General features: G+C 33.2%; 1 protein-coding gene and 1 long non-coding RNA gene across 2 annotated transcripts in view; both read right to left on the minus strand.

Moving 5' to 3' along the window:
* LOC110111294 (tetratricopeptide repeat protein SKI3) overlaps positions 1–25,101 on the minus strand; it is a 108,658-nt gene that overhangs the window by 72,272 nt on the left and 11,285 nt on the right. Inside the window, exons 8-9 of the mRNA XM_020843091.2 lie at positions 18,134–18,274; positions 17,951–18,031 (exon numbers count right to left, since the gene is read on the minus strand). Of these exons, the coding sequence (XP_020698750.1) occupies positions 17,951–18,031; positions 18,134–18,274 (222 nt within the window). The remainder of the gene's footprint in view (positions 1–17,950; positions 18,032–18,133; positions 18,275–25,101) is intronic.
* On the minus strand, positions 12,746–14,977 carry LOC114579841. The gene is made up of 3 exons (XR_003701052.1): positions 14,896–14,977; positions 12,980–13,072; positions 12,746–12,831 (listed from the first exon to the last, which is right to left on the minus strand). It is a non-coding gene; the product is annotated as an uncharacterized LOC114579841 (long non-coding RNA).

Raw genomic sequence — 25,101 nt, forward strand, 5'->3', positions numbered from 1 at the left:
GCATCCTTACGAGCCACTTTATATATTTCCCAATTATCAGAATTTTTAAAATTAAACCAATTTGTATAACAAAACTTCTTATTTTTAATCAAAATAATCTTTTCTTGCACATTTGGATTCCACCAACTATTTTTACTATTAGGAGTTTTCCCTTTGATACTCCAAGGACATCTTTTGCAATATTCTTAATATCACTAACCAATTTTTCCCACATAACATTAGCATCCTCATGCACAGACAAAATCTTAAGATCTAAAATCTTACTCTCAAAAATATTTTTGTTAATACTCTTTAAATGCCCCAATCTAATCCTAGAATATCGGTTTACTTTATTTTATATTTTCTGCTCCTTTATCTTAAAGTCCAAAACTAATAATCATTGTTGGGTACATAAATTTTCACTCGGAATAAATTTACAATTTTTGTAATCTAAACGATCTAATTTTCTTATAATAAAATAGTCAATTTGAGTTGTACTATATCCATTTATGACAACTCAATGTTATTCATTGTAACTATAAAGTTAATAGAAAAGGTAAACAAAATAAAACAGGCTAATCATCCATAATTCAACAATCAGCATCCAAGAAGGAAAAAGTTATACACAAACATGATCGGAAGTGAAATCACAAAATGGGAAATTAAAGCCTCCTTGTACAGTGGTATGAACGATCAGTTCAGCTTACCCTTCACCCTGAGAATAAGAGAAAATAAATACCCGACCAATCTCTCAAACAGCTAACTCAATGTAAGATTAATAATGCAGCAAGTTATAATTACTACCAATAGGTATTATTTAGATCAAGCAACCCAAACAATTTTTCCGTCAATATTTAGCATCATGGCTTAACCTGAATCCAGAAAACTGCTTTCCTTATCTATAAAAAAAAATATGTTGCTGCTCCACTGCTAACCAGTTCACCATAAGCCTATATATATGATTATCATAAATAATTAACCTAATTCCATCGAGTAAGACTTACTCAAATGTCGATCTAGAATGAAATATGGAATTCTCATAACATTCACATAAATAAATTATTTACTCAGGAATAAAACAAAATATTTGGTAGGGCTATGGAATATCCTCGTAAGTTAGCATTAAGCAATTATGATATCCTCGTATCACTTGTAATTTATCAATAATCAGAATACTCTTCTTAATAAGATTATTGTAGCAAAATATGGTGATAATGTTTGGAACGATGAAGTTGGAAAATACTCATCTCCGGCGTGGCGAATTATAAAGGATGGAGCTCGGTTCTTAAAACTGATTACTAGATGGCAAGTTTTGAATAGGGATAAAATCAACATTTTAAATGATAATTGGATTCTTGACAAAAGTTTGAATAAATGGTCAACTATGTGTAATATAAGGGAGTTGTATAACAAATATGTTTCATTTCTTCTGAATAGAGATGGGAGCTGGAATAATTCTATGCTGAATAATATGTTTTCTGAAGATATAGCAAATATTATTTCTGGAATTCCTATGTCCTGATTCGAGTGAAGATACATTGGAGCTAATGGTTGAATATTCTGGTTCTATTTCTGCAATGGCATTCCAGGCGTCTGTGGGGCGTAATATAGAAGCTATTCACGTAAATTGGATAAGGAAGCTTAGAGTTACTACTAAAGAATCTTTATTCTGGTGGAGATCGATTAATAATTCGCTACCTACATATTGTCCGTTGAATTATAGAAGGCTTCGGGATTCTTGATGTTGTCCAAGGGGTTGTTTGGAAGCTGAAGATGGTAGTCACATTGATGTTCATTGTAAAAAGTTAAATGAAATATTTGATACGTTGGCTATATGGGGTTTCTATATAACCAAGTTCAATAATCTGTCCCAATGTTTGAAGAAATTGGAGAAGATGGCCGTGCTTAATCCTGGTGTAGTAAGATTATATTTAACTTCGGTATATCATAATTGGAGAGCTAGAAATTGCTTTACACATGGTTCTAATGTTCCTAATGCGGTTACATTTGCAGCTCAGATTCTGTCTTTTTCGGTTCAGCCTATTTTTCTTCCGATTGCAAGAACTGGGATACTAATCGGCATTTGGTGCTGTCTAAAAATTGGTTTCCCCCTCCTACAAATTGGATTAAATTGAATGTTGATGCCTCATAGTTGCAGTCTAATAAAGCAAATATAGCAGGTGTACTACGAGATCACAAAGGCAGATTTTTTCTTGCGTATGGAAGGAAATTATTGCATTGGGACATTTCTTTATTTGAACTACTTGTTGTTTTCGACTTTAACAAAGTAATACAAAATTGGATGATTGAGAAGCAAGGCATTATTATTGAAGGAGACAACATCAATATAGTTAAGCTTTTGCAAAAGACGGTGATGAAAACTAATCGGAATAACAGTTTTCATAGCTTGGATTTTTCTTTCTTAGATGTCTTTCATAATGTTAATTTTTATTTTGTTTCAAGGGAGGGTAATAGAGTGGCGATTTTTGTGCCCATTATGCCCTCTTAGGTGACTTTTGTTGAGAGGATTTTATTGTTGGTGAACTTCCATCAAGTATTGTTGACTTGATAAGGAAGGATACAGATAGATTAGCTATCACTTAGTTTTCTTTGTATCTTCTATGCTTTAATGCAATTTGCGTTTCCTCAAAAAAAAAATTATGTTGGCATCTTAGTTAAGGGTTAAGAAAAGGTTGGTCGGTATGTCAATAATTATAAAAAATTGGGTGGCATAAAAGTAAATGTGAAAGTTTGTGGTAGCATAACAGTCAAAATCCTGATAGAAATATAAAGGAAGCAATCACAAGAAATAATTGTAACAGAATAAATGACTGGTTTAGCTAAAAAGCAAATATTTCAAAAAATGTTGTTAAGATATGAAAGCATAAAATTTAATAAAAAGACAACTTTGACAGGAGCCATAATGGCCAAAAACAATAAGAATAATGTAATAGAAGTTCTGAGAAGAAAAAATAGACAATTTATGATCAGGGGGACTTCGAGCTTGAATTGGGAAAAAAATGTCTAGGAAAAACAATGCTTTTAAAGTGGCAAACAACAAATATTATTGTGACATACAATAATTATGAAAGAACTAGAATTTATACAAAGATGCTAATAAACAAAGCAGCCTCAACTATAGTTGAAGATTTATATAATAGTCTGGATAAACAAAGCAGCCTCAACTATAGTTGAAGATTTATATAATAGTCTGGATATTAGCAAAAGAGAATAGATGCATAAAAAGCTAAGGCAAGAGAAAATAGATCCGAAAATTTGGATCAACTATATGCCTTAAACATAAAGATCTGATCCTAGTTAAACATGGCAAAATACAGGGAAAACAAAACTGAAATTATTATGAGAGATTTAAAGAATTAATTTATTTAAGGCAGTGAAATGATCAGAATCATGAAACACTTTCATGATCATAATTACTATTATACTACCAATTTGGGGTAGGCTTTTTAAATCCTTATTTTATATTCGTTACTACTGAAGGTTCCATGAATTGTGAAATATATTTTTTGCAAATCATTTTCAACAAGTTCGATTGATGTTATCATAACCATTATTCAATTCCTTAACCTTCAAAATTAATTAATCTATCCATCAAAGGTACCATGAACAGAAATTTTTTCTTAAAGAAAATTTTTATTACAAAGTAATGAAAAGAGTACAACATGAGCAATTGTTAAAATATGTTATGAGAAAAAAAATAAATAAATAATGCATCATCAATGCAATCAAGCATTTGATGGAAGACAGCCACCCTAGCTCTCCTTATTTAAATCACCATACTTAAAGCTTGGTAAATTTTGGAGAACAACAACATCAAGCCACTATCCCACTACATGGTGTCAGCCACATGAGTCTTTTTTCTCCATTGTTTTCTATTAGAAGTCAAATTCTCATTTAAATTTAATAAAAAAAGGTTATTTTTAATAATTTCTAATCAAGTTTTTTTAGGCCTACCTCTACCTTAATTAACATAAGCCGGATCTTATATATCTATTATCTTAACAAAGTCATCGGAAAGCTAATATTTTATGTGATCAAATCATCTAAGGCAACTGCCAAACCCGAAAAATGCCAATTTTCGATGTGCCGTGGCAAGACTTAAGTGAATTTTTCAAAGTCATCGGAATTTGACAAAAATAATTTTATAAAATTCTAAGAAATTTGGTATATAAAACCTATATCTAATTTTGCTTAATTTAGAAATTAAAATTCATTACAGTCTCTTAATACCTATAATACCCTTAGAGAATACTAAAGCTTGGATATTTTAAGTAAGGGCATTTGGGTAATTGGATTTTTCCCTCTAAGCCTTAAGGGGACCGATTCTGGTCCCCTCATATTTCTTCCGCTCGTTTGTTCGGTCGAACCGAAGGAAATGAAGAGAAGGCGGGCGGAAGAGGGGCGGACGCTTGGGTAGGCTTCGGCGGCGGCTTTTGGAGGCGGTTTCCGATGGCCAAAGTTGGAAAATCTTAAGAGAAGATAAAGGGAGAGTCAAGGAATGATTAGAATTAAGGATTTCTTTCTTTTCTTTTAGATTTTTGAAAGAGAAATTTTGTAGGGTTTGACAAAAACCTAGTTTTTCTTTATGAATTGAATAGGAAAGATCTAAGAAATGATTTTATACATGAGAATGTGCTTTTCTCCAAAAAAATTTAGGGTTTCTAAAATTAGGGTTTTTCCAAATTTTAATTTTTATGAAATCTCTTAACAAAGTTTATTCCTAAGGGTTGTAAGAATATTCTAATGGTGAAATTTTGAGATTTTTCTCAAAATACTATTTTTCCTAATTTCTAATTAATTTAAATCCGAAAATAGAAATTAATTTAAATTAAATTAGGTTAGAGTAAAGGGTTAATTTGATTAAATTATGTATTATACAAAATTAAGAATTTTTAGAATATATGCTTGCTTTATGTGATCTTTTGGAGAGAGGGAGAGAGAACTTAGGGTAGATTAGGAAGAAAATGAGAACTTTAATTTAGATTTATTATGAAAAATTTTGAAAGAGAAATTAATGTTAATAGGTGTTAATCGTGGACCTCGAAAAAAGGTATTCAAGCGGGATAATCAAATTCTTTAAATCGAGGTGAGTATTCATGGTTCTTTATTGTAGTAATACTTTTGTTTCTCTCCAACTATATGTTTTGAAAGTCCAAGAATGTTTATGAAGTTTTTATGGTCACTTTAGATCATGATTATCTTATTTATTTATCCTATGATTGATCATGAAATTTATATTTTATACATCATGGTATTATATCACAAAGTTCATATGTAATCGAAATGAGATGAATCGATTATGATATGATTGTTATATTGAATGCTTGTATGTGCATGCTGAATTGATGGAGTTTACCCCCTTATGATACTAGCTAGGGATGATGTACTCGTGTACGTTAAAATGGTAAAAGATATGGAAAAGAAAATAATAAAGGAGTACCTTTATGGTACTAGGCGGTAGCTCCTGTGGCGGTTGTACTATATATGAAATGAGAAAGTTACGAAGATTGATATGAATATGGAAATGAAAATAAAAGCTATGGCTTTATGATATATGATATGTTTAATGACATGTTTGTAAGAAATCAATTTATATTATGTTTTAAATGAAATGTGGCATCTAGCATATTGTTCATTTTGCCTTGATTACGGTAATTTAGAATCGTGTTTTACTTACTAAGCGTTGTCTTACTGTTAGTTGTTAACATTTTTCAGGTTTAATTATTTTAAATCAAAAATTGGTTTAATTTTAAAAATTCTGATAATTGGGAAATATATAAAGTGGCTCTTAAGGATGCTAAGAAAGCAATATGCGATGCAAAGACATTAGCTTTTAGAGATTTATATAATAGATTAGATACTAAAGAGGGAGAAAGATATATGTATAAGTTAGCCAAACAAAGAGATAGGAGTAGTAAGGATTTAGTTCAAGTGAAGTGTATTAAAGATGAAGATAAAAAAATACTTTTCTTAGAAGATGATATTCAACAAAGATGGATGAGATATTTTGCTAAACTTTTTAATGAAGATTGTGAAAATAAGATTGACTATAATGACCTTAGCACTCTAAATGAAAATAAAGATTTCTGTTTTTATCGGCGTATTAGTAAAACTGAAGTTAGAGAGGCTTTAAAGAAAATGAAGGGTGGAAAAGCTGTTGGACCTGATGATATTCCAATAGAGGTGTGGAAATGCTTAGGAGATGAAGTAATTTCATGACTTACTAAACTTTTTAATACTATTTTGAAGACTAAAAAGATGTCAGATGAGTGGAGAATGAGCGTGTTAATTCCTATTTTTAAGAATAAAGGTGATGCACAAGATTGTGCGAATTATAGAGGTATTAAGTTAATGTGTCATACTTTAAAACTTTGGGAGAGAGTTATGGAGCATAGGTTGCGGCGTGATACTAATGTTTCTCATAATCAATTTGGATTCATGCCGGGTAGGTCGACTATGGAAGCCATACATTTATTAAGAGGTTTGATGGAGAAATATAGAGAAAATAAGGAGGATCTACATATGATATTTATTGATTTAGAAAAAGCATATGATAAAGTTCTAAGAGAAGTGCTATGGAGAGTTCTTGAAAAGAAAGGAGTTAATAATGCTTATATTCAAATCATTAAAGATATGTATGCAGGAGCTATTACTTGTGTTCAAACACAAGGTGGATTGACCAAGTATTTCCCTATTTCGGTTGGGTTACATCAAGGATCAGCCTTAAGCCCATATCTTTTTGCTTTAGTCTTGGATGTTCTCACTAGACATTTGCAAGAGGATGTACCTTTGTGTATGCTTTTTGCTGATGATATTCTTCTTGTTGATAAGACTAGAGAGGGAGTTGAAGGTAAACTTGAATTATGGAGGTCAACCTGAGTCTAAAGGTTTTCGCTTGAGTAGATCTAAAACGGAATATGTGGAGTGTAATTTTAGTAGTAATAGACCTAGTGAGGGGATTGTGACTTTGGGCGATCAAGTCATTAATAAGAGTACACGTTTTAGATATCTTGGATCTATTGTTCAGAGTGATGGTGAAATAGATGGGGATATTATCAGCAGAATTCAAGTTGGGTGGTTGAAGTGGAGGAATGCATCGGGCTTGTTATGTGATAGAAATGTACCCCTCAAACTTAAGGGAAAATTCTATAAGATGGTAGTGAGGCCTGCAATGCTTTATGGTGCCGAATGTTGGCCATTAAAAGAGAAGCATAATACTAAGTTAAGTGTGGCAGAGATGAGGATGCTCAGGTGGATGAGTGGCTTTACCCTTAGAGATAGGATACGAAATGAGCATATACGTGAAAAGGTTGGAGTAGCTTCAGTATAAGATAAGATTAGAGAGAGTCGCCTTAGATGGTTTGGTCACATAAAACGGCGGCCTTCCGATGACCCGGTTAGGAGAGTAGAGGTATTAGATTTGACTTATGTTAAGAAAGGTATGGGTAGACCTAAAAAGACTTGGTTAGAAAATATTAGGAATGACCTTTCTTTATTAGATTTAAACGAGAATTTGACTTTTAATAGGACACAATGGAGAAAAAGGATTCATGTAGCCGACCCCACGTAGTGGGATAAAGGCTTGATGTTGTTGTTGTTGTTGTTGAGTAGAAGAGGTGGAAATGTCTACCGTAGACGTGGGGCTCAAAAAGAAAAGTATATATGAAGTATATATGTTTATTATATTAGTTTATAGATATTTTGAAGTTTAGTGGCTCTTTCAAATTTATTTAGTTTTAGAAAAAAAATTGATCTACCGTCCAACCATCCATTCCCGCCTCGCCTATACGAGCTCATCGGGCCGGATCATGACAGCAACTCTCTCTAATCTTATTTACAACTGGAGCTACTTCAACCTTTTAACATAACTCATTTTGCATTCTGTCTCTAAGTTTAAAGCCATTCATCCACTTAAGCATCCAATTCTTTGCAACACTTAATTTTATGCTTCTCTTTTAATAGCTAACATTCTGCGCCATAAAGTATTGTAGGTTTCACCAACATCTATAAAGTTCTACATTAAGTTTGAGGGGTACTTTTCTATCACACAATAGGCTCAAATGCATTCCTCCACTTCAATCATCAAACTTGAATTCTATTAATAATATCCCCATTTATATCACTATTATTTTGAACAATAGACCTGAGACATCTAAAATGTGCATTCTTTTTAATCATATGATCACCCAATGTCACAATCCCACCACTAGATCTATTACTATTAAAATTACACTCCAAGTATTTAGTCTTAGATCTACTCGAGCGAAAACATTTAGACTATAAGGTAGACCTCCATAATTTAAGTTTCCATCAACCCCCTCTCAAGTCTTATCAACAAGAGGAATATCATCAGCAAAAAAAAGTCTACACCCAGATACATCATCTTGCAAATGTCTATTAAGAACATCTATGACAAAAGAAAAAAAATATGGGCTTAAAGCTAATCCTCAATAACATTCACAATCAATGAAAGTGTGCAAAAGAACAAAGATGGCATGAGCGCAAATGTCAATGTCTAGAGGCAATGAAGCCAATAGCAAAAAAATGTTGCCACGGGCAAGCGGATCCAATGACCTGGCACTAAGGATAAATAAGTCATGGTAAAAACGATGCCCAGGAAAGGGTAATAACTAGTCTGAACAAGAGATTTGTACGGAGTACTTGGTGAATGACACTGAACAGAGAGTGGGGGATTCACATAGAAGAGGGAGCCTGAGTGCACTCACATGCTACCATGAGGGCACCGATCATAAATGTGATGCACAGGTACAGAGTGAGATAGACACGGTGGAGAAAAATTTACTCATTTTTTCCTCAATAAAAATTATTCAAAAAAGTGCAATAGAAAAGTCCCCCTCAAACTTAAGGGAAAATTCTATAAGATGGTGGTGAGACCTGCAATGCTTTATGGTGCCGAATGTTGGCCATTAAAAGAGAAGCATAATACTATGTTAAGTGTTACAGAGATGAGAATGCTTAGGTGGATGAGTGGCTTGACCCTTAGAGATATGATATGAAATGAGCATATACGTGAAAAGGTTGTAGTAGCTCCAGTGGAAGATAAGATTAGAGAGAATCACCTTAGATGGTTTGGTCACATTAAACGGAGGCCTTCCGATAACCCGGTTAGAAAAGTTGAGGTATTAGATTTGACTTATGTTAAGAAAGATAGAGGTAGACCTAAAAAGACTTGATTATAAAATATTAGAAATGATCTTTCTTTATTAAATTTAGATGAGAATTTGACTTTTAACCGGAAACAATGATGAAAAAGGATTCATGTAGCCGACCCCACGTAGTGGGACAAAGGCTTGATGTTGTTGTTGTTGTTGTAATAAAAATTATTCAAAATGAATTTAGAAGAATAGGTTTAACCGAACAAGTATAACTTAATGGGAACAAATTAAAATATGGATACATAAAGAACATCCTTGAATGCATAAATGTAGAACTTACATCGACATGATAAGCCTATTAAGATTCACAGGTTCAAGGCAAATTTCAGATAAGGCTAAAGGGTCACATGAGATGTTGCATATGATGATGATGGGGAATAAACTTACAAGAGGTATGACAAAGTTGTAAGAGGATAATAAAAAGAAGCTTAAAAATAAAGTAGATAGTAAAAAGTCGACAAGCCAAAAAACATGCAGAGCAACTAGGAGGATCTTCATATAATTTCTATTGAGATATCAAAAAAGCATGTGATCAAGTACCATAACAATTAATTTTTCAAGCATTAAGGAGAAAAAATCATGTCAACATAATTGAATTATTTATCATACTGATGCAGAACGGGAGCACCGGCTATGCTACGGAGAGGATCTCCTCTCCGTAATCTGAAATTGTTCCTTGCAAAACTGAAATAAATCTGGATTTATTCCAGCTCACAAAATCTGAATTTTTTTCTTCAGGTTTTTGTGCCAAAACCTGAGAAAATTCTCAGGTTCCAAGTAGAAGGAATGCTTCACGGGAGGAGTTTGGGAACTAGATTAGGAAGTAATGCTTAGGCAAGATTTTGTTCACGGGAGCTTCTAGTGGAGGAATTCCACGTGATAGCCTGGGAAGCTTTCGGCCAAGAGAGGAAATACAGCAATTGAAATTGTTTCCAAATGAGGGACTTGGAGTTTAAGAAACAATTAATTGGAAATTGCTGGTTGCTGGAAAATCAAGCCATTAATCAAACAGACAACGGCATAGGGAATTTCGGCTGGAGCAAAAAGGGGAAAAAGTTAATAAATGTGAGTGAAGCCAAGGTGGAGGTGATTTAATTTGGAGAGTGATTTGAGGGAATTAATGTCTTAAATCTGAATTTAAATTCATATTTGAGAATTAATGACAATTGGCTTAAATGGTGGGAGAGATTAATGGTGTGAATAATGCTAATTCGAATTCAAATTTTGGAATTCAAATTTGCATTAATGAAGAGCTCTTCCCTAATTGGAAACTAATTGATTACAAGGGAAGGATTAAGGGAGGCCGGCGGGATTTTTGAATTCAAAATTCTGAGATTTTATTTCAGAATTAAAGACATCATTAAATGCCTAATTATTAAGAATGAATTAAGCAATAAATAAATTTGAATTCAAATTTGAATTTTGAATTCAAATTTGAATTTTGAATTCAAATCCTTCGTTAACTTAATCCCTCCAATTTAGGAAAGGCAATTAATAATTGAAGTAAAGGTGGGGGTTCTCAGTGGGGGTGATGGAGGGGTTGTTAAAACTGGCGGTTCAATGGGAAGGAGGAAGGCGCCGGTGGCGGTGGAAGGAGGAGATGGGGATGTCGACAAGGAGAAAATGAAAAGATAACGAAAAGAATAAAACCACGAACCCGGCCGTCTCCAAGGTTGGTGGGTGATACGATTGCCCTTCTCCAAGAGACTCAAATCACGAGCTCGGACCCATCCTGCGGCTGGTGACAACTTCGATTCCTCTCATAGGAATCTCACTAACGCTCTCTCACAAGAAGAACACAAGTGTTGAAAAACAATTTTTCATATCAATCAACCATCCATTACAATAGCTTAAGGCCCTTACTTATAGGCCATAACATGGGAAAATAGAAAATTACAAAAATGCCCCTTGGGCCACAACACTCAAATAAATTAACCTAGGGGTAAAATAGAAAATAACATAAAATAGAAACTAAAATGTAGAAAATAATTCATAAATGACAACTTAAATTAGAGCCATCGATTTACGACGCCTCCTGTGATAGATGCGCCAGATCTTCGTGCCAATGTCCGCATCACATACATACACTGAAAAACTAACAAGTAATAGTAAGTTCTAGCCCCGGTCTTTCCCTTTGTGTCCAAAGCCAATCCAACACATTTATTCTAGGTCAATAAGCTTTTTGTTTAACATAACTTTACTTATCACTCATCCAACATCATTCGTCAAAGGATGACGAATCTAAAAAATGTCTATATCCATCATCCAAAATAATAAGACTTTAGGATTTATCCTCCCGTCAAAGGATGATGAATCTATTTTAATCATATTATTTATGTCTTCATCAATATCATGACATTGTGGTGTATATTTGTTCGTAACTTTCATTCTCTCCATGATGCATGTGTTAATTTTTTTTTTAATTTCATAATGGGTTTCTTTTCATCTAATAGCATTGTGGATGTGTTCTTATAAGGATGGATCCATTAATCAATACTTATGAGCATAGCTGATCAATTTTCAATGTCAAGTCGATCATAAATTTGATTTATTGTTTTGGTTAGTTGATATATTTTGCAAGTAATTATTTTATTTGGTTTTCCGAGATAGTTATCATCCTTATGATCACCTGTTGATCAGCCCTAAAAACTAACCATACATCTAAGTAATATATTGACACAAAATAGTCTCTGATATCAAGTTGATATAGGATACTCTAAAGTCTAGTGTTTATTAATGCAGTTCAGGGTAAGAACCGCAGGAAAACACACAAAAAACTACAATCAATGTATTAATAACTCTTAACTCTAGCAAAAGCATTTACTTTTAATGTGAAAACAACAAACATGCTTATTTGATTCAAAATAATAATGTCATAGTCACAAAATTTGAAAGCTCACAAGAAAAATAACTAATGAATATAAAATTTCAGCAACTATAAAGATTCATGCTATAAAAAGATATAAGACACATATCACTCTTAACAAAATTTCAATTGCGCACACACACACTAGCCACTAAACCAATTAATGGCAAAAACAACGAAAATTATCACCCAACAATCTAAGTTACAGGTTATCACCTTACTATATTACTCAAACAACAACCTAACATAGATAAATATCATCATCATCATTCGCCATATCACAAATTATTAGGAGTTGGCTTTACCTATTCTTATTTTTCATGCAAAATGTTGAGTGATGCCTAGGTTGTTTAACATAATATTTTAGCAATTTCGATCCATGTCATCGTAACTCTACCTTTCTCCCTCCTAATCACAACACTAATTTATTTACTCATTTAATGGGTTCAATTTTGAATACAAAAAGCATAATGTTTCTACATTTATTATTTACGGCTCACATTAATTTTAGATATAAACCTTATAGATTCATAAGTAACCTATTTGATGTTTGTAACGATTCATAAACGGACTAATTCTGGACAATAGGAAAGAAAAAAAGTTATATGATCCTCAAACTCTAGTTGAGAATTCTCATAAGTCTACAAGGATTTAAGCATTCATTATGAGACCTCCCTATAAATTCAGAGTCTCACTTTCCACTTCTTTCAAAGCAAATTTATCTGCATCCATTCCTCAATGCATAGTCTGCCTTGCTTACACTAGTTCTAGCACAATCTGAAGCTTTGCCTGAACCCATGAGAAAAACATTGATTTACAGGATTATTTGTTGGTGGAACTCACTTAGAATAAGAATAAGCAACAAAGCAATGCAGCGCAAGATGAACCAGGCATAAAGAGAATATACTACTTTAGCTTAGTATAAACTTGGTCATACCATGTTCTGATGTAAATGCATTCCTGCACAGGCACATTATACTGTTTTATAAAGCCAACAGAATAATCTATCAGTTTTCACCCTCAACAGCCGCTGCAATCAACAGGTAAATATAAATGCATTTCAGCACCTATATCAAACAAACAATCTTCTTCTTTTTAAGTATATCACTGAAAATAGATTGTTCTGACTTAAAAAAGACACAAAACAAGAGACCTAGGAAGACACACACCTAGGCTCTGATACCAAGTTTTTGCTCGCAAAAATTTGGGGCCCTTCCCAAATTTTTGCTTGCATCATTGTTGAAACACAGGTACTGCTCAGTTATTGTACTGATTATAAGGTATCACTGTAACAGGTATTGCAAAGATAATCGGCCAAAAATCTTTCTGATATAACTATTTTTTGCCACTTTCAGAGATATATGGACTGGAGGAATTAAAATTTCTGCAGCTTATTTCTTTTCTACGAATTCCACCTTATGGTCTTTAAAGGCAGAGCATTTATATAATGCTTCAACATCCCAAGTTGATCATAGTTGATTTAAATACAAAAACCTGTCTTAATCAAAACAGCTCGCTCAGCAATACTGAGGATTAACATGACTAGAATAGTGATGGACTGCTAACAGAAGCTATACGGTTCCAGTTTATAGCCCTTTTTGTAGTGCTCAATAAGTAATCTGATAAACTCGTCTATTATGTTACCACCATATTCACATCAATCTCGGAACACTCATCTTCCTTTCACTCTAATGGAGTACATTCTTCTTACATTTAGGATAACTACTTTGCTGTTTGAGAATGTTAAGATAGATGTGTGATTAAAACTAAAAAATGATTATATTAGAGGAACAAAAGGAGTGACATCTGTTAAATCTACGTAATTTAAAATGGACTAAGGTAGTTCAGAAATGTACAATAAAGTGTAGAAAATACACCAATTAAAAGAGCAGATAAAATTAGTATTAGAAGACTAGGAAGGACTAACCGAAAGATTATTGATCCCATGAGCCTTAGTGTGTATATGATGTGTTATAATTGGCTTCTCAGTGATTGAACTATACTATACATTATATGACACTATCAATAAGGAGAAAGGAACCGTTGCAACTAACTCAATAAGGAGAAAGGAACCGTTGCAACTAACTCAATAAGGAGAAATCATGAAGTCTAAAGTGAGCAAATGAAAATTCCAAGGATAATGACTTCATGTGTCAGCGTATGTTTAAAGCTTCATTGTTTGACTGGGAACATGGTTTATCCTAAACCTTTGAAGGAGGGTAAAGATGCTAAATTATTTAAAAAAAAAAAAAACATTTATAATTAAATAATTTTTTTATTATATAAAGAAAACATACATTAAGTATTTTCTCATCATTAGGACTTACTTAAAACTATAGTACAAGATTAAATTGCTAGTTAATTTATTATACCTTTCCCTACCTTCATTGTGCTTCTTACTCAGTCAAAAAGTCAAAACTATATACTTCATTAACCAAATAGTGTTAGTTCTGTGTGGAATGAGGAATTGAATTGCGCCCATCATCCCCCCTCGCCCTCCCTTGATGTGCATGACTCACAAAGGTAACATGGATAAAAATTATTCAAAATTAGACTTAGCAACTCATTAAAAACTCAACAAAAATGATAGAAAACAGGGAATTCATAAAGCCCATCCTAAATCGTTGGGATAATGGTAAAGAAGACATTTATTTTTCTTGAATAAGAGGTTGCCAGCTTTGTTTGTCCTGAAAAACTGCAAGCATGACAATGGAAGATATGACCTTCAGAATTATAACTAGATTCAACGCCATCTCCATCATCACAATGTTTCAAAACAATCAACTCAATGGCTATAGCGTCAAAAGAATAAATAATAAAACAGAAATAAAGAGCGGCCTGTCCAATCTATACCTGAATGTCCCCATGCAGCTTCCAGACTGAAGAAAAATTGCTTGAAAGATGAGAACAAGCACTAGTAATTTCCGATGCATCCTACAAACCAAATAAGCCCAACCTCACAGTATCAGTTTATATTATATTTTGCAAAAAAATATTAAAGATAGGGAAAAGCGTGCCTGCATGTCAACATCAAACCTAAGGCTGATCCTTGATGTAACCCAACCGAAATAGGGAAATACTTGGTCAATCCACCTTGTGTTTGAACACAAGTAATAGCTCCTGCATACATATCTTTAATGATTTGAATATAAGCATTATTGACTCCTTTCTTTTCAAGAACTCTCCATAACACTTCTCTTGGAACTTTATCATATGCTTTTTCTAAATCAATAAATATCATATGTAGATCCTCCTTATTTTCTCTATATTTCTCCATCAAACCTCTTAATAAATGTATGGCTTCCATAGTCGACCTACCCGGCATGAATCCAAATTGATTATGAGAAACATTAGTATCACGCCGCAACCTATGCTCCATAACTCGCTCCCAAAGTTTTAAAATATGACACATTAACTTAATACCTCTATAATTCGCACAATCTTGTGCATCACCTTTATTCTTAAAAATATGAATTAACACGCTCATTCTCCACTCATCTGGCATCTTTTTAGTCTTCAAAATAGTATTAAAAAGTTTAGTAAGCCATGAAATTCCTTCATCTCCTAAGCATTTCCACACCTCTATTGGAATATCATCAGGTCCAACAGCTTTTCCACCCTAGCTGCAGGGCTAAATTGAAAAAAAAAATATGTACAGCGTTACGACATTGTATACTGCTGCACCTAGTTGGAGACAGAGAGCGGAGTGCCACGTCGCTCCAAACCCTAGCACTGCAATCAAGTTTGAGACAAAGAGTTGAGCACGTGATACTCCAAACCCCAGCATCGCGACGCTAGGAGTCAGGTTGGGCAATTTTCTTTCTCGTTTTTCATGTTTAAGTGAAGTGTTGCGTCCCTTGTTGTGGTTTATGAGTGTCGTTTTGTTAGTTCTGTGCAGAATGGTGTGTGAAGAGTGAAGAGAAACAATGAGAGAATGAGCAAGAAAAAAATATGTACAATTTCTCCCATTTTAATAGTGGATTTCTGGAGCTGGTGTGGCTCCGTGATTTTTTCCCGATTTCATATTTTTCCACATTAAATCCTACTGTTTTTTATTTTCCGCTGCATTTTCTCTTTCTTTTTTGTTTTGTTACAAGATTTTAGTCCCAAAAAATAGTGGGTCTCGACTAGGTTAGTAGGTCACCACAACTATGTTTTAGGCATCCACAAATTGCAAATTAAGAGGATAATGGCTACTTTCTCCAGCTATTGAAACTGAATTGCTTGCAACTTAACAACCCATCCAGGTAAGAATTTTTGGGTGTTCTGTTGACTCTCATATTACTTTATGCATGCCCATTAACCAAGTAACCTAAAAATACTAATGATTCCAGCCCTATTTTCCATATAGAACTGAAGTATTTTGAGCTTTATGGCTCTCTTCTCAAGGATTTCATGTGTTCATTCTCATCAAGTTACATGAAGTTCAATTAGTGTAATGCCTTCCTCTCTCAATATCTTCGTTCAAAGTTGTAATTTACTTGTACATTTTGTAATATTTTGCAAAAGATTGTTTCTAATTATAATCATTAGTGATAGCTTGATTCAACACCAAAATCTCAAAAGACTTTGAAGGTTTTCTCATATGTTATTGCTAACCTTTAACTTAGAGAGGTGCAATTGTTTATAATCAAGGGTTTAGATGCTTGTTCCTTGTTAAGAAGGAACCTCAATTTCTCCACCAATTTGCTAACAAAGGAGTAATTCACAGTCAAATTCCAAGCAAGGACATGCTTTAGTGTGGAGATAGGCAAAGTTGGACCCAACCATGTAAACAATGATTTCTTCATTCTAGTTAAATGTATACATCGCGCTAAACTTGATTATCCATGCTTGTAATGAATGGATAATTATGTTATCACATGTTATCACTGTGAACTTATATTTACTTATATATTTATATTGCTGTTTTTACACTTAGCATTATTATATTTCGGCTGTCATCATAACCTCTATAAATAATTAGAACTTGCATTACAAGTTTGCCAGATTCATATATTGATTATAAATATGCTATCTAGTATAATTATCATTATAGTTGTGATCTAGATTGTTTAATTTAATACCTTCTCCCCAAGTACTGTAAATCTCTCATATCAACATTATTTATTTTTAAGGGCAAACACTAGTAATTGGTTGTTGAATAACTATAATTTTATGGTTAAGTAGATTCATTATATATATGCTCGCTTGATTACATAACTCAAATATAGCTCATATTTATATCAACAACATAATCTCTTCTGCTGGTTGTGTGCTTGTGGACCGAATCTAACGCGTAAAATTTTTGTGTTCATATTGATGAGTACTATCTTTATTATTGTGCTCATGGATTGATCAATCATTTGTTAGCTATGCATAGTTTGCAAATTTCCATCTATAATTATATTGTATATGTATGTTTATTTTGTTTGATTTATTTATATTCAGTTATGCATTGTCCACAAAGTATCCATTAATCATTATTTTGTTGTGCTTATTACATAATGTTTGACATTATTTCAAATGAACAAAGTGAGGAATTGAATTGCGCCCATCATCCCCCCTCGCCCTCCCTTGATGTGCATGACTCACAAAGGTAACATGGATAAAAATTATTCAAAATTAGACTTAGCAACTCATTAAAAACTCAACAAAAATGATAGAAAACAGGGAATTCATAAAGCCCATCCTAAATCGTTGGGATAATGGTAAAGAAGACATTTATTTTTCTTGAATAAGAGGTTGCCAGCTTTGTTTGTCCTGAAAAACTGCAAGCATGACAATGGAAGATATGACCTTCAGAATTATAACTAGATTCAACGCCATCTCCATCATCACAATGTTTCAAAACAATCAACTCAATGGCTATAGCGTCAAAAGAATAAATAATAAAACAGAAATAAAGAGCGGCCTGTCCAATCTATACCTGAATGTCCCCATGCAGCTTCCAGACTGAAGAAAAATTGCTTGAAAGATGAGAACAAGCACTAGTAATTTCCGATGCATCCTACAAACCAAATAAGCCCAACCTCACAGTATCAGTTTATATTATATTTTGCAAAAAAATATTAAAGATAGGGAAAAGCGTGCCTGCATGTCAACATCAAACCTTCAAAAGAGAAGCGCCCCATTCATATGCTCCAATACTAGCACATTCCTTTGATAGCCCAAGGAGACCAGAAGCAAGCCCAAAATGTGCTGACACATTCTGAGGTGAAACTTCTAAAGCATGCCGAAATAGCTCAATTCCCTGTAATCAAGAATTGCAAGGTGATAACTTCTGAAGCATACTTGATTATCATTATAACTAAGGTTGTGAAAATCGGACCGGACATCAAAACGGAAGAATGAGAGATTCAATGTTAAATGATTTTATTGGAGTTAAACAAGGAGTTGAACCAAATAACATAATAAATATTAAAATTGTTCAAACAAAGTTTAAATGATATAATAATGATGTAATAATTATATAATAATATAATTTTATGACTAAAAAATAAACATAATTCATGCACAAAAACCTCTGTAATTTAAAATTAAATATCTACAATATTTAAATTTAATTTTTAATCTAAATTTAGTTTGCATATAAGCATTTAATTTAATATAAATTATTACTAATTTATGTTACATATTTATATATAATTTATTCATATAAATTATATATTAAATTTACATAATAAAATTATATATATAAATCATTTATATCTATAATTAAATACATAAAAATTAGTTATTTATAGTGTATACTTAAATAAATTAAAAACAAATAGATAAAAAAATTAAATATTACCGACTTTAAAAATAAATATTATTCATATTATAAAAATTAATGAAAATAATTTTTGTGTTGTAAACATGAAAACTTCAACTTAACTTTTTAGTCCCACATCACTGGTAAAGTTTCATTTTGTATGATTTATATAGCATTTTGATTTTGCAAATGTTAGGAACTCACATAAAGTGGTGGGGCTATATGAGAATACTTTTGGCAATTTTTGATAAATAATACTAATATGAATTTAATGCTTATTTAAAAGTTAGAATAGATTAAATTTAAATTAATTTATTAAGTTTAATATTATATTTTATACTAAATTTGCTAAATTAATTTATTTAACTATTTAAATATAAAACACTTTAACCAATTGCTTTTAAAAAACTAATTCACTTGTTGAACCAATGGTTCTAGCCAATTAAATCTGGTTAGATGCAAAACCAATTTTTAAGATGGATCGAACCGGTGATGTGACCGATTCACAATTGAACCGGTCGAGCCAGCCTATGATTACAACTTGCTTTCATAAGCAACCTCAAAACATAAATAAGAATGGTAGATTTTGCCAAAGAAAATAATGTTGTAAAGGAACAACTTAGATGTAGACCTAGATAAGAACAATGACTAAAATAAGCTTTAATAATATGGAAAAGTTGAGAAAACAACTTGCGGACAAGCTTAAATGTGACAACATTTATTTGAATAATAATTTCTTCTTATTGGGAAAACCGATAATATAACAACTTTTAGATTTGCATGTTATATCTCCATGTTGAGAAGTGATCTCTAAATTGTTGACCTCTTAAAAGAATTAGAGAAATTTTTTACCACTTGGGTTCTCAATGGACCTTAAACTAGTCTAATATAAGAGGTGTCTAAGTAGCGAGTCCCTCCGTGACCACAGTCTTCTTTAAGCTCCAAGTCACTGCCAAGTAGCACTGACTGATCAATTATGGGAAGAATAACCTCACAAGTGAGTCCAACCTAATTGTGACGTGATGTCCCTTAAAAAAGGGATCAACCCTAATTCCAAAGTCAATGATTTCTAAGAGATCAACTGGCAAATGGTTCTGTAACCATAAAGGCAAAAAAAAAAAAGAGATCAACTGGCATAAACTATGCATAGGCTTACATAGCCAAACACTAATTGACATCTACTAACATCAAGAACCCTAATGACTATTCCTGTTCTTCATGATTAGGAAATGGGTCAGCATGGTGTAAGGTGGCTAAGATGAAACATGACATGAAACCCAAAATTGCCTTCACTGGCCTAACCTAATCTACCAAAACCCTAACTCAATCTGAACCTCGGATACAGTCCTTAGTCAAGTACCCATGGGTCTTAGCTAACCTAGTCCTAATCAAAACGCAGCTAATAGTCCTGATTAGCCCTAATTACTATCCTGGGCAATTCTAGGTTAAATATGAATAGCTCGTGTGGAATAGCTCAACCATAAGAGGCGTGATAATTATAGCCCAACTATTAAGATGTTGCTCAGAGTTAAGCTTAACCAAGTTTCTAGTAATGATGTTAGTTTAGTTAAGCCAAAACCCTAAGAATGATGATTGAACTAATTAAATCTTAACAAGATAAAAACCTAATTTAAGTGGGCTTGAGTGAACCTTCCAGCTCCTTTTTTTTATTGATTCAATTCCTCCCGACCTGGGATGGAGGTATTTAGATTTAATTATTCTTTAAGACAAAATGTTAAAACTAGATGATATGAGTACATCAAAAGTAATTAGCAATAAAAAGTACACCAGATAGATGCAGATAACACCAAAATCTCTAATACTAAAGTCCCTTACAAACATGAAACCACAAAATTTGGATATCATTGATTGAAGCCTAGTGAATATAAGTGTCGATAAATCTTTTTCTAATTGCTACCATGTCTAGCAAATAGAATGTGAAACACACTATCCATTAGAGAGTCAGCCCTCTTAAGTGCTCTCATCTGAACTTTAAGGCTATAGAGAGTCGTGATTGGAGACACATGAGGTGCTGCAATATGTCAAAAAGTGCTTTTATTAGAAGAGGATATTCAACAAAAGTTGATAAGATATTTTACTAAACTTCTTAATGAATATCGTAAGAATGCGATTGACTTTAGTGACCTTAAAATCCTAAATGAAAATAAAAATTTATATTTTTATCGGCGTATTAATAAAATCGAAGTTGGAGAGGCTTTAAAGAAAATAAAGTGTGAAAAAGTTGTTGGACCTAATGACATTCCCATACAAGTGTAAAAATGCTTAAGAGATAAAGAAATTTCTTCGCTTACTAAACTTTTTAATATTATTTTGAAGACAAAAATGATGTCAAATGAGTGGAGAATGAGTGTGATGCACTTTTTAATATTAATGTGTCATACTTTCAAACTATTTGAGAGAATTATGGAGCACAGGTTGTGGCGATATACTAATGTTTCTCAAAATCAATTAGGATTCATGCTCGGTAGGTCTACTATAGAAGCTATACATTTTTTGAGAGGTTTGATGCAGAAGTATAGAGAGAATAAGGAGAATCTACATATAATATCTGTTGATTTAGAGAAAGCTTATGATAAAGTTCAAAGAGAATTGTGGAGAGTTCTAGAAATAAAGGAGTTAATAATGCTTATATTCAAGTCATTAAGGATATGTATAGGAGCTGCTACTTGTGTTCAAACACAAATTTTAGTTGGATTACATCAAAGATCAGCCTTAAGCCCATATCTTTTTGCTTTAGCCATGGATGTTCTCACTAGACATTTGCAAGAGGTTATTACCCTGGTCTATGTTTTTAGCTGATTATATTATTCTTGTGAATTTTTTGTTGATTATACTCTTCTTGTGGATAAGACTAGAGATGGAGTTGAAGGTAAACTTGAATTATGGAGGTCAACCTTAGAGTCTAAAGGCTTTCGTTTGAGTAGATTAAAAATTGAATATATGAAGTATAATTTTAGTAATAATAAATCTAGTCAGGGGATTATGACTTTAAGAAATCCAGTCATTAATTAAAGTATACATTTTAGATATCTTGGGTCTATTGCTCAGAGTGATGATGAAATAGATGGAGATATTATTAGTAGAATTCAAGTTCGATGGTTGAAGTGGAGGAATGCATCAGGCTTGTTGTGTTATAGAAAAATCCCCACAAAGTTAAGAAAAAAATCTATAAGATTATGGTAAGACCTGCAATGCTTTATGATGCAAAATGTTGGCCATTAAAAGAGAAGCATAATATTAAGTGTTGCAGAGATGTGGATGCCCAGGTGGATGAGGGGCTTTACTCTTAGAAACAGGATACGAAATGAGCATATATGTGAAAAGGTTGGAGTAGCTCCGGTGGAAGATAAGATTAGAGAGAGTCTCCTTAGATGGTTTGATCTAATAAAACAACGGCGTTCCAATGACTCAGTTAGGAAAGTAGATGTATTAGATTTGACTTATGTTAAACAAATAGAGTTAGATCTAACAATACTTTATTAGAAAATATTAGAAATCACCTTTCTTTATTAGATTTGAATGAGAATTTGACTCTTAACAAGACACAATGGAGAAAAAGGATTCATGTAGTTGAACTCACATGGTAAGATAAAAGCTTGATGTTGTTGTTGTTGTTGTTGTTATTTATCATTGATGAAAATTTTGTAATGTCAAGAAGGCAATAAAAAAATGACTATTTGCAAGCTTGCAAGCTATGATGCACCGACACTTCTCAAAGAGGCGTGCAATGTCCAACACGTATCCAATACGACACTCATCCGAAACTCCCCCGATACGTGGCTGATGTGAAACGTTCAAGAATTGCACATGAAATTATTTCAGAATTACAAAGTTTACCGCTTATAAGATTAGATTATCTAAAGTTGAGATTCAAGAAATTATCCGTTATCAAAATGTTATGATAAGCAATCACAAGCTAGTTGTTTGAGCCCAATTATGGATAGATCTTAAAAGTTTCACAATAATCGAATGCGGAAAATAATACAGAATCCAACGGTTAATATCAAGAACTTTCACTACGAGTACCTTGCTCACTTACACTCAATGTCGGGTTTAGCGGGAGAAGGCTCTTAGTATACTCAAGGATGCCACGAAGATGGTTGCAATGCCAAGAGTCTTGAGCCACGGAGGGGTCGACGATGACGAGGAGGGCGTGAATGCTGGACTCTCGAGACTCCAAGTGTGCTTTGCAAATCTCCGGTCGTAGATGCTTGCAAGGATTGGCACGACTCTGTCCACGTATTCCTCCACGGTAGTTTCGTCTTCAAAACCTACGTCGAAGCAAGGTGACCGTAGGATGTCGACGCTTCCGTCGGCTTGGAAAACTATACCCCACTCAAGCTCCGGATCCGCCATACATGCTTGGCGTGGAGATTTCTTCAAGGAGAGGAGGGGTAGACGGCGGGATCTCCAATGACATTTCATACTTTCCTAATATGGCGTTTTGACAAATTTGGAAAGTTTAGGAACTCAAATAATTTTGAAATTCAAAATTTGAGCATGGGGGGAAATGTTGAAAGTGGCCGGTGGTGGTGGGTGGTCGGGTGGATGAAGGTGGTGGCGCCGGCAAGATGGCCGGCCGGAAATTTGGGGAAGGCCGGCGGTGGATTCCTCACAGGGGGTGGCGGCAATATGAGGAGGGGAATTTCTTGTGGGAGAGAGGGGGAAGGAAGTGGATGGGAACACGATCAAGAAGATAAAATAAAAACTAACCACGAATCGAGGACTCTTCCGACGATTGGTGGGCCTTGCGAAATGCTCCCCTTGAGCTCTCTTCCCTCTCAAGCACTCATGCTAAGAAAGTGGAAACAAAGATAACTTTTCATTCAATAATTCATTAAGCCCAAATACAACATGACATGGCCTATATATAGGTCCCAAAAAAAAAAAGAAAATACAATGACTCTCTTGCCCTCAGGGCTACACTCATGACTCAACTTAGACCAAGGGTACAATAGGAAGTAAAAGAACAATGCATAAAAGAAATACATAAATAGCTAGAAATATAAACTCTGAATCTCGGCCGTCGATCTGCGCTGTCTACGGCGATACACATGTCTGAACCTCTGGTCGATGTCCACATCAGTGGCGGTCACGCCGAAAATGTGTTAGATTAAAAATATGTAAAATACAAATTGGACACGTGTCATAAATATTTTATGAATTTTTTTAAAAATAATTTCTTATGTTTAAAATTTTTACTTATTTAAATTAAAAATACTAAATTTTTAATTTCTATCCACAATTCCAAATCAATTTCTAGCACTCAAACACATTCATTGAATATTTTCATTTTCATTTTCATTTTCATTTCTCTTTGGCGGATTATGACTTTGATTTTACAAAAATGTCTGCTGTCATCTCAACATTGACGTCTGACATCGTTACAGCATCAACATTTCAAAATGATCTTCATATCAAAGTCTGACATTGCCTTGACATTAATACTCGACACTAGAAATTTCTACACCTACAACTTGACATCTAATCTTTGTCTGGCGCCTTCTCAACATCGACAACCAACGCGCTCTCAACATTGACAAAAAACACCCTCTTAACATTGACGTTCGATATTTACTGCATAACATCGATATAACATCGAACGTCCGACTCTTAATAGCATTGTCGTCTCCTCTCTCGATGATAGATAATCTGCATCCACACCCGACTTTCGACTCTCGATATTCTAATATTAATAATTTTAAGCACAAATTCTAGTTAAATGACTTATTATTTCTAAATTATTTTTAATATTATACATATTATATTTTATACACTATTTTTAAAATATAAAAACTATAATATCATGTCCAACTCGTGTCCGTGTTCTATATTTTCAATAATTGACGTGTATCGTGTCTATGTCGTGTTGTATCCGTATCGTCGTGTCCATGTTTGTGCGTCATAGTTGACAAGTGATCATTAATTTGTATATATCCACATTTAGTCGATTAATCGGGGCTTTAAATAAATGAAATTATGCACCATCAATACCTTCACAAAGTATCCTCTTAGTCTTTGAATTTAAAGATATCTTCCATCATTCAATCCAAATAATAGGCAGTGCAAAGAATCTAATATAAGGGTGGATACTTATCCATCAAAAATTTTTATAACAATTATGCAAATCATTCACCAATTTATTGCAAAACTTCTTTATGAATGGAAGTAACAACCTGTAAAACCTAAACAAAATGAAAATATATGTATCGAGTCACAACTTACAAGAACATTCTCAAAAACATTATCAGCGATTAATTGAATGATAAAATGTGAGATAATATCTTCGTTGGACTGACTAA

This window comes from Dendrobium catenatum, unplaced genomic scaffold (assembly GCF_001605985.2).
Source record: "Dendrobium catenatum unplaced genomic scaffold, ASM160598v2 fragScaff_scaffold_665, whole genome shotgun sequence".
NCBI lineage: Eukaryota > Viridiplantae > Streptophyta > Magnoliopsida > Asparagales > Orchidaceae > Dendrobium > Dendrobium catenatum.